Source organism: Phaethon aethereus (genome assembly GCF_964289735.1).
Source record: "Phaethon aethereus genome assembly, chromosome: 12".
Lineage (NCBI taxonomy): Eukaryota > Metazoa > Chordata > Aves > Phaethontiformes > Phaethontidae > Phaethon > Phaethon aethereus.
The window spans coordinates 1,663,829-1,674,856 of record NC_138588.1 but is presented as its reverse complement, the minus strand read 5'-3'; the positions used below and the strand labels follow the sequence as shown (position 1 = coordinate 1,674,856).

General features: G+C 52.7%; 1 protein-coding gene across 1 annotated transcript; it reads right to left on the bottom strand.

Moving 5' to 3' along the window:
- Nucleotides 1-925: 925 nt before the first annotated feature.
- On the bottom strand, nucleotides 926-9,084 carry CLN6 (CLN6 transmembrane ER protein; the record flags this gene model as incomplete). Its single annotated transcript, XM_082004950.1, has 7 exons — nucleotides 926-1,645; nucleotides 2,882-3,004; nucleotides 4,460-4,515; nucleotides 4,632-4,820; nucleotides 7,063-7,161; nucleotides 7,928-8,042; nucleotides 9,002-9,084. 7 exons carry the CDS (start codon nucleotides 9,082-9,084, stop codon nucleotides 1,357-1,359), a joined length of 954 nt encoding a protein of 317 aa, XP_081861076.1. The 3' UTR covers nucleotides 926-1,356.
- Between the last annotated feature and the right edge of the window lie 1,944 nt (nucleotides 9,085-11,028).

Genomic DNA, 11,028 nt, shown 5'->3' with positions numbered 1-11,028 from the left:
CTGCTGGTCCCTGCCAGCGCCGTGCTGCTGCCACTCGGTTGACATACAAGCCCTTGGAAAGCAAGTATTGTACATGGATCTACAATTTTGTCCCATCCTGTGCCCTACAAAAATTGCTGAGCCAGCAGCTTGGCTGGGTGCTCCTGCGCGCAGAATGGGCGATGCTCTGCCTCTCCAGACCTGCCGGTGCTTGAAGTACCCCCAAAAGGAACGCAGCGGCTGCGCAGGCGGGGCTGGCACGTGCGCAGGGGGATGAAGTATCTGCTGCCAGGCTGTGGTGGAGGTCTGGACCCGAGAGCAAAATATTTAGTGGCCGTGGTGACCACTACAGCATGGGCTGGACCCTTCCCAGGGTAGACCTTGCCCTGTGCCAATGACACATTCACAGTCCTTAAATCTCACGGGATAAAGATTGTCCCTTCAAAGAACGGCTGCTTCGGGACGCAACGCGAGTCACTCGGCTTTTACCAAATGTTTTTATTTGCTATGTTTTTGCTAACAGCTTTTTCCTTCTACCACTTGGATTCTGTCACACAGGCTTCTAATACAAATTTTACAGACCTAAACCATCCCAGGAATGCAGCTGGAGTTGCGGGAGCTCAGCTCCATCACCTGAGGCTGGAGATGGGGTGAGTGGGAGCAGAAGCTGGTGGTGGCTCAGACCCCACGCGAGCGGGGCCAGGTCTGGAGCTCACCCCCTGCCCGATGCTCTTGTTGGGCCACGTTCGTGGGGAATTGGCTCTTCTGCCTCTGCCACCAGCCAGGCCCTTCCTGCACCGCGCCTGCACTCAGCAGCGAGGCATGGCCGAGCAGAGCTGCCGGCAGCGGGTCCAAGGTGGGGCGGCTCAGCCCCTTCCCGGCATGTTTACTCAGCTGGGAGCTGCGTGGGAGGAGCGGATAAATCTCTGTGCCAAGACACGAGGAGGGAGAGAGCGCTCCAACTTCCCGGCAAGCCACTCCTGTTAAAGGCCGGGATGCTCTCCGGGGCAGCGATGGCGGGATGGGGGATCGCCAGCAGCATGGGCCCCTGTGGGGCTGGGCTGCTGTGCCTCTACTCTGATACCGGAGGGTTTTGGTGCTGTCCTGTAAGCACCTGAGAAGGTCCAGCATGAAACTGCGTTGTGCAGTTGTGAGGGCTGTGAGGGAGACACCCTGCCATGACCCTGGCTTTAAAGCCTTCAGTTGCAAAGACTATTTTCCCCTTTTGTTCAAACACTCCCTCCCTAGCTAGGTCTAGTTGACATACGATACAGCCTGCAGCTAATGTTGGTCAGGAATTTATTTGAAATACATCTACATTAGAAAAACTAGTTGGTTTTTTTTTTTTTTCTTCAAATCACTCTAAAGTATCAAAACTTACAAACTTTCCTTTGCTGCATGGAGGTTGTTCATGTGCAGGGTGTAAAATGCCCACGGCTCAGGGATATAGATCACGCCAGGGTACTTCTTCCTGAGAATTTTGTCATTCCACAGCCAAACCACCCAGACAGCAATGAGGACCAGTGTTATGATGAAGGAGTAGAAGAGAAAAAGGCCATTGCTGTCCAGGACAAGTCCTTTGCGTTTCTGGTGCATCACTAAAGCCATCATGGCAAAGAAAGTGAAAATGTAGAGGATGAAAATCTGACCCTCCGTCACGAGATACCTACAACACAGAAACACCCGTTAGTTCCCCCCAGGAGAAAGTACCACGTAACAGCAGCCCCCAGCACTTCCAGCCTTACCTGGGGTGAACCATGTCCCCCTTCTCCCTGCTCTGCATGCAGACAAACCAAGATGTGCTGCTTTCTACTGCCACCTTTTAGGCTGTGGTTTGTTTTCACGTTTCTTATCAGTAATTTTACAACTGAGCTATGGGCTTCATTAGGAGAACAGGTAAAGAAACACGTGCCCAGTATGGGATTTGAAAGGTGCTGGGCTCAGTTTGTGAATGGGATGCTTGAATTCAGAACCAAAGCCAGACTCTGTTTCTGACCTGTGGATGTTGTGCTCATTTAGTCCAAAAAGCCACTGCTCCCTCTGTGCCGTATCTGGCAGTGGCCAGTCCTGAATGGGTGTTAGCAAGAGGAAGAAGGAATTGCACTCCCTGGCTCTTAAATTGCTAGCACATGGACTGCAGAGACTCACACTGATGTATTTAAAGGAAGTGCTATAGGGTAACTGGGAACTGACCAAATCATCCTGATGGTTTTGACTATCAAAAATTAATTTACTGTACAAAAACAGCCTCGGCAGGGGGGAAAAGCCACGGGCAAGCGAGAACATCATCTCTGAAGATGAATGAAAAGTTGTTTGGCTGCCATCAGGGAAACCGTTTGGGAGGATGAGGCTAATGAAAATGGGAAATAAATAAGACCTCTCTCAAAAGGCTATTTGGACCCGCAGGGCGAGCCGAGGAGGCAGCATCTGAGCATCGCACAGGCAGCCTGGGGTCTGTGTAAAATCCCTGGACAACTAATGGGAGCATCCCCCTCGCCACCAACAACCTGAGACCAGGCGGATGCACTGCAGGCACTGGGTGATCACCCCAAAATCGTGGGGGAACCGTGTAACAGCACAGCGAATGGCAGCAGTTGAAGGGGAGCAGACAGCAAGTACCATGGAGGCTGGAAGCTGGAGCTTCAGCAGTAACAGTATGACTGACTGGTTGAAGAAACACCCCAAGCAGGGACAGGAGCGATGCTCAAGTTGTCCCAACTTGCAAAGGCTAAAGCAGCAGCAAATTTCAGCCAGATTTGATCTGATTTTCCAGAGCTGCAGAGCAGAAGCTGCAACAAGTTGTGCTCTGAGGAATGGAGAACCCCTGCCTGCATGCTGCAGGGCTTCCTGCTGTCCTCCCTCGTCATCCCTTGCCTGTCCAGAGTGGACAGAAGCCACCTACCAGTAATAAAGGCTGCTGGGCCCCATCAGAAGCAAAGCAGCCACTGGCATCCTGCTCTCCTCTTCAACAGGAGTGAAGCAGCCGGTGAAATATATAAACAGTATCAGGAAGAAAGGGATGTACCTGCAAACAGAAGCAACAAGATTGGTGGTGTGACCCTGGAAAGTGTTTAAACCGCCCCCCAAATCCAAACCATGCACACAGGCAATCCCTGTGCTGAGCCTGTACATTGATTTGGTGAAAGAGCAGCAGCAGAGGCCACCCAGGGCTGCTCCGGCCACACGTGCTCAGGAGGGTGAAGCAGCGGGTAGCTGGGGCGGGGGGTCCAGCTTTGTGGGGTACCGCAGTGCTGGTCAGGGCACCGCCTCTCTGCTAGCATCACAGCTCTTACTGTGAGATTACTGCTGGGTCGGTACGACAGCCGAAGGGCTGGCGATGCCTGCTGCAGGGCTATTGTGTGTTCTGGCTGCACCCATTGCTCCTGCAGGTAACGAGACTGTTGGGGCTCTCGCAGGAAAAGCCCCAGTTTGCTGATTAGGTCAAACACTTGCATTTGTTACACTCCCAGGCTCCAAGAGGCTGTTTAAGAGCATTATGGTGTGTTAAAGGCTGAACCGCAGGAAAGCAGGACGCGGACCAGGATTTCAACAGCTTAGCAGAGCCCTTTTTTATTTAAAAGAACAGGATTTGGTTGCTTCACAGCACTCAAGGAACAGCAAATAAACAGGGAAAGCCTGATGGGGGAGAGATTTCCCTCTGCTCTGAGCAATCTCAGGATTATCTAGCAGTGGATAAAGACCCAGACAGTCCTTTCTGGGGTCTTCGGCGCAGGCAGAGCAGCGGGACGCGGGGCACATCTGCAGCACTGGGTGCTGCTCATGCCGACGGGACCTGCCACAGCCTGTGGGCACTACCAGCATTACCTGCCCCTGGGTCAGCAAGTGCAGCCACGCTGGAGGAAGCACACTGGAACAAGCGTTTCTAGGGTCAGCTTGGGGTGATTAGCGCTGAAATAGGACCCTGACTGAGCTCCCTGGAGCACCATGGCTAAACGGCCTCTGTCTCCGAGCGGCACTGGTCTGGCTACATGAGCAAGCCTTCCCTCTTGCTGGAGGGTCACTAACTGGATGCGTGGTAAAGGAGGGGAGCAAGCAATGGGCTACGGAGACCACGCAGAGTCGAGTTGTTTTGGGGTCAACTTCCAGAGGAGCAAAAATGTGGGTGGTGACAGCCAAGGAGTCTGCAGAGCCCTCAGGCCTGTGCTGTAACTTGTCTCCTGGGTATCCCGTGGAAGGTGGCCGAGGGGCGAGAACAGACGAGCCGTTCCTCTGTCCCTTATGGCTGTCAAACAACCACCCTGTCCTAGAAATATCACTGAGTCAGAGACAAAACTAGGGGCAATGGGCAATTTTCCAAGGGAGAGATCCATTGTAATCACACTGGCTACGAGGACATTATCCCCAGCCAGCTCTCATCAGCTGTGCTTTATTTTTTTTACATATTAAGCTATGATCAGATCAGATCTGCCCTTCCTTGTATTACGTTCTGAGGCCGCTAGATAGACTGTAAATTGCTTACCACATCGAATGACCTAAATATTCATCATAGTAGTACAGCAGCTCAAAGGAATCAATCTGCAATGCAATGCAAAGAGATTTAAAAGGGCAGAGGGAACATGGATGCTATTAAATAAGAACAAGCAATTAAATTTCTTTTTTTTAAGTGCTTATATAAAGCACAGCCTTTTTACCAGTGTCTCTGGCTTCAGGTTCTTGATGATGGGATTCTCTCTTACAGACAGATGGTGCTGGTAGCCACTGAAGATCAGGCGATGGTTTACGGAGTCTCCGACCAAGTGGATGCTGGCTCCCATGACAAACATGATGATGCTGACGTAGACCATTGATCTCGGTAAGGTCTTGGGGGATCTCTCGATGAGCTAAAACACAGAGACGTGTTGAATAGCAAGGAGGTACCAGCAGAGACACGCAACTAGTTCTGCCCTCTCCGACTTTATGGTGCTTTGCAAAAATCACCTAAACCCAAGCAGGGGCTCGCAGAAAGCTGCGGGTTGTGCTGCCGTAGTGGGTGTGAGCTACGGGGGAAAACACAGTCATCCCCAGGGGAAAGCGGTGTGACCGCACCAGAACAAACCTCCCTGATTGCAGCTGCTTTCCCTAAACACATCTCAAACACATTTCCACCAGCCTGTGTAGCTTTCAGGTTTGAGTACACACTTCATCCTTGGCTGCAATAATAAAATCGCATTTTTTGCCCTCGTTAAACCTTTCTGCAAAGCAGCACCCCTAACCTGCGTCAACGCTTAGGCTGAATCAGCGATCCAGTACTTCTAGTACAGTACTCAAAGCAATTTCTTCACCAGATGGGATCAAAACCGATTAATGAGAAACAAAAAGGCAGCTGCTTTCTCCAGTTCCTCTGCTGAGCGGAGCTGCAAGGCTGGCTGTGCCCTCCAGTGGCAGGGAGAGCCTGCAGCAGCACTCCAGCTGAGCACTGCACTCCCCTGGCGAAGAGACTCTTGCTCCTTTATAAATTTCCGCTGGATGATTTTCAAAGGATGCTTGTTGAACTGTTTCGCTTTTCCCTCCCCGCCCTCTCTCTCCTTTCTTCCTAATGGAATCGGACTTGCCTCTCTCTGTATTTGCTTCTAAAGAGGAAGCTGCATTTAAACCCGTATCTTGAAATATCTAATTACCAGCAAAACCGGTCGAGGCAACGTTTTGAACAGCAGCTTTAGTGAGGAGCTCTCCCTGCACCATCTCATGGTCTGCTTAGATCTGGGTGGAGGCAGGCACAGGAGGCTGGCGGGGAGCCTGGTGTTACTCAGAGCCTGGGGCGAGCTCCTGCAAGCCCGGCTGGGGACGAGGAGCAGGAGCTTCTCGCGGGAAAGGAGCTCCCTGCTCAGATTGGCAAAGCAGGAGAAACCTCGAAAGCCATAAATCCCAGCTCAGGCGGTTCAGGCTTCGGAGGGGATGCCAAGCTGGCCACGGGAAGCGTGGGTCAGGGGGATGCATCAGCCTGGCCTGAGGATCAGCTGAGGCCACCTTCACCTCCCATCTCCCTGCTGCCAAATCAGCTTTGCAGCCCTTCATAAACACTGAAAAGCTCCTTATTTGTATGTAATTTTGGGGCTTAACTTTCCCTTTCTCTGTAACCACTGTATGAATGTCAAAGGAGTTAGGACAAGGAGAGTGAAAGGAAAGCTCTCTTCTAATGGAGAAGGATGGTGGGACGCAGAAATGCGCCCTGAATAACATACGGATTTTTTTCTGTGGACCAAGCCTTCACGCTGTGCTGCCAGGGAAGTCCAAGACGGCAAACTTCAGCCTGAGGAGAGCCCAGCCTGCAGAAATCGGCTGGGTCAGACTGATGGATCAGACTGAGCTTCATAGCTTTTACATCCCCCCAGAGGACTGGATCCCAAACATTCCTTTTTGGCCACACCAGCATTTAAAATCTCCCAGACAGACTCAGGAGAGAGAGAATCATTTACATCTTAGGACATAATTCAATTTCTAGCTAATGAAGGTTAAAATATATTTATAATTGCTTTCTCATATCTTCTGGCTGCTAAGTATTTAATATAAGAAGATTTCTAATGATATGACAGTCTTTAACCTCATAAATGGTTTACACAATCTAGTAGCTGGCAGCTGAAGCTAGATAAATTTAAGCTAAAGATACAATTCTAATGTTGAAGAGCAAGTGTAATGAAGCACTGAACAATTCAGAAAACGTACTACAGTTCCAGCTGTCTCATAAGGTCTTTTAAGTCACGGATGGATGTTGTCTTAAAAATACACTTTGGCTCAGCCAGGGTGAAGGGCTCTGACTCCTGAATCTGGAGATCTCAGGGGAAGTGATTTGCTTTGTATATGCAGGAAATTGAGTTGTATTAAGATGGTCACAGCCTTGCTCTTTAAAAGATGGTATCACAAATTCTTCCTGGAGTAGCAAAGCTCTAACGTACAGTAACGTTAGACGTTAGTTAACAACGCTCTAACGTAATGGCCAGCGGACTTGCAGGAGTTTGAGAGTGACCACCGTTTGTTCAACAACTTCCTAAGAAACTTTTAGCTTTTACAAAACTGTGTTGTTTGCCCTGTTTTTACAACCGGTAACATTTAAAAAACCGTTAACACTTGCACCTCGAGGTTTACCTTTAGCAGAAGAAATGGCGTGATAACATTGTAAGCCATGTGGAAATAATCTCCAGCACTCGGTTTGTTTAGAGGAAACCACTCCAAAGGTAGGATAATCTGAGGAGGGGCAGAAAAAAGCACATCAGTGTATCCTCACCACCCAGCTCACGATTACAGCCCTGACACTGGCTGAAAGACAGGGAGAGACAAAATCCTTGCTTTGGACTCCCACTGCTTGCTAATTGTCAGCTTGACTTCACATAGCTGTTGTTAGTAACGAAGCTGGGCAGCTCTTCTTACAGTAAGCATCCCTAAAAGCACAGTCGGGAAGTGGGTGCTAAATGCACAGCGTATTTACATCTCAGCCGTTCGCTCCTGCAGCGCTGCCCAAAGCCGATGTCATGAAGTTGTGTGGCTGAGCGAGCGAGGAAGGCATTCGGGACTCCTGCAGCAGTGGTTCTCCATTAACCCTCTGTCACGTGCAGATGCCAGCAATAAAAAATTACATTTGAGAGTAGTGGCCGCTTCTGCCCTGCACTGTCTGGAAAGTGGGAGTCCCAAGCTCCAGACATATGGGCAAAGTATAGGGGAGAGCAGTAGAAACCTCTCCAGGTAATGTTTCTTATGAAAACATAAAGTTGTGGGATAGATGATGTGGAACGAGTTTCCCAGATACCTTCCCCGCAATTGGAGCGATGCACTTGGTACCAGTTACTCCCACCAGTATATCGCAGTGGTCCTCGTCTCAAGGACAGCTCCTCAAGGGTGTCCCTTTGGTCTAGAAAACAGCCTACAGTGGACCACCATGGCTCTGCCCCCCTGCCCTCCACCCTAAATAAGCTGACTGCAAGCAAAGCAGCCAGCCTGCCTCCGCCACACTCACCATCGCAATGGGACGCCCAAAGTCCAGCACCCAGTTCTGCAGAGTGAAGTAGAACCACAGATCAAAATGGAACGGGGAGGTCTTGAAGGTGTCCTCGTTCTTGACTGCTCCATGCCTAGAGATGACAGAAGTGACAGTGTCAGCCTTAAGTCATATAACAGGTTTCCGAAGAGGCAGTGAGCAGACTCCGGGTTTGCATCCCCACACAGGACCTGAGCTTCCCTGGCTGCTGGTGAGCCTCCGGGCTTTGGGATCTGTGGAATAACACCACAGTTGAGAGGCCAAAGAATGGAGGAGGCAGTACAGAAAGGCAAAGCACTGTTAATAAAAACTGGCACATCCCCCTAAGAAGGCTCTTCCTGGCCGAGAAGTGAGCACAAAAGCAGGATGAAAAGCTTACGTGCTGAATTAAATGCAACTATTTTTAACTTTTGCGTGACAAAGCAAAATTCAACTCCCGTGCGCTTCTGCCGAACGCTAAAAACACGCTGGTGCCTGGCGGCACTCGAGCACAGGGGTGCTCTGGGTGCACCATCACCTTCATCTTCCACTCTGAAATCCTCCTCCTCCGCCTCTGCAGAGCGAGGCCTGATCCAACCCCGCAGAAGTCTTTCCATCAAATAACCCTCCAGCACCACCGGGCCTTCGCCTTCCTTCGGGAACAGCAGACGAACCGCTCTCCCGCGAGGCCGAGACCGGAGCGGCGGCCGGATCAGCCACGAGCTCACGCTACCGGAGCCCACGCTCCAAACCCGATGGATGGAGGAAGAGGATGGCGGTACCCTGGACAAGCCGGGGTGAGCCGGGGGGGCTGCGGCTCGCTGGAAGGGGCCGTCAACCCCTGCCCCAGCTGGGGCAAGCCAGGACGCCCTGGACCAGGCTGCGGTGCCGCGGGGGCGGGGGGACCCCGGCGCTCCGGGCTGCCCTGGTGGGTGGTGGCAGCGCGGGGGGGCCGGATGGGGCTGGGGTAGCGCGGGGGAGCTTGGGGCAGGGTGAGCCGGCGGGACTGGGTGGGTTGGGGACCCCCGGGGGACCGGGGGGTGTTCCCGTGTTCCCCCCCTCCGCGCCGCTCACCTGCCCGGGTAGAGCGGCCCGGCGGGCTGGGGGGAGCCCGGGGCCGCCGCCGGGAACGGCCGCCGCCGCGCCGCGCCCTGCATGTGCCCGCCCGGCCCCGGCCCGGCTGGTCCCGGCCCCGCTCCTCCCGGCTCGGCCCGGCGCTGCTCCGCCCGGGCCCCGCCCCGGCGCCGGGGGACGAGCGGCGGCTGCGCGGCCAGTGGCCCCGGGCCCGCCCCGGGACGTGGGGAACGCGGGGCGGGGGCGGCCCGGCCTGGGCGAGCTGAGTTCGGCTCGGCTCGGCCCAACCCGGCTCGCCCCGGCCCGGCCCGGCCAGGCCTTCCCCTCACGGTGCCCGTCCCCGCAAAACCCAGGCAGCTAAATAAATACTACTTATTTGCCTTCCCTCCCCAAAGCACAAGTGGATAATCTTTGCTGCTTTTTAAAATAGAGGAAGAGGAGAAAGACAATATTTAACTCCTTAGTTGCTCTTTAGATGAGAAGCTCTTGGCCCTGAGGTACAGCCACGTGTCTTGATACGCGTTGTTACCTGGCCAAGAAAATGAGATTCAGAGGTGGGAAAAGGCTGGCAGAGAACGCCACGGAAAACACAGCCTGTCCGTGCAATCACCTCATCCTTTTAAGCCCGAGGTTTAATGGAAATACGGTGGCGGAGCACAGCATGGCTCTGCCGCAGGTTGGGCTTATCGCCACGAGCAAATCACTACGTGTGGCAGGTCTCGTCTCCGTTACCCGGGAATGAAACAACTTCTGTTCTGCACCCACACGGCGTAAAGCAAATGGACATTATTAGTCGGAGGAGTCGGGAGGTGCAGGTGTCGTGCTCCGTTCCCTCTCATCCTGTGTTTGCCTGGATAAATGCCAGCAGGTCGGGACGACTCATGGGCAGCAAAAATGGGAGGCAGGAAAGGATTTGCACCCCCTGGGACTTGTAGTTTAGGGTCTAAATCGGGAGATGAATCTGCATTTGAAACAAGCAGAGCTCCTCAAGTGGAGATACAGCTTAAGGTGTGCTGCTGGTCAGGGGAAATGGGCATTTAATGGACTAAGTGGTTTGATGCACTGAAACCCTTTGGCTTCTCGCCCTGCTTCTGAGTAGCTCGAGGACTCCGATGTTGAGCACAGTGCCTTACACACACCCAGGCACCCTCATGATCGGCTTCGAGCTGGCAGCTCTGCAGTAACTACACCGACGGGTTTGCGTCTCTGTTTCCTTGGCTGTGCACAGCTACGTCTTTGAGATGGTAACGGGGGATAATCACTTGAAGCTGTGCCACAGCTTTCTGTTGAGGAATCGTGGCTCAGACCACAGTGAGCTGGACACACCGAAGTTGATGAGGCTCCAAGAAGACGCGAAACAGAAACCCCAGTCTCTCTGCTCCATGGTGCTGCCAGGAGGGACGGTGGCAGCGTTGAGACCAGACCCTCTCTGCACCGTTGATGCTAACCCATAAGGGAACAAAAGTGGCACCTGCAGCTGTTTTGGAAATGAAAAAAGTCCTTGAAAAGTGGAGGAGATTGTTGAGGTAACAGATACAGGTTCCACTTAAACTTACCACGAACCCTGCTTATCATGCTGTACCTTACATGCGTACGTGGCTGTTAAAAGCTGATCCTCCTTAACTGAACACCGTAGAGCTGACCGTGGCCTGACTCGCTTCCCTCTCGCCTCGCCAGGGCTCCTTTTGGCAATGCCGGCCGTGCAGCCGGGACACTGCTCCCATACATAATGCATGGCCAGGCCTGCACGAAACTTACCATAAAGAGCAGCGGCTCCAGTTGCATGATTTTAAATTAACTATTAATATGGCTGATACTGTATCCCCTTGAACACAACGGCACACAACAGACAGCGGCGCAGGTTGTGTATCACGTTACTTACTGCAGCCTTTAATGGTCTCATGTAACTGGTCACGGCATGGGGCACCTCCTGAAGGTCTCTGGGAGATGATCTGTACAGAGGAAAGGAGAGGCGGCCAAGCAGGTGGGTTGCATTTAGCTCTCGGTCAAGCTGATATGTATGCAGC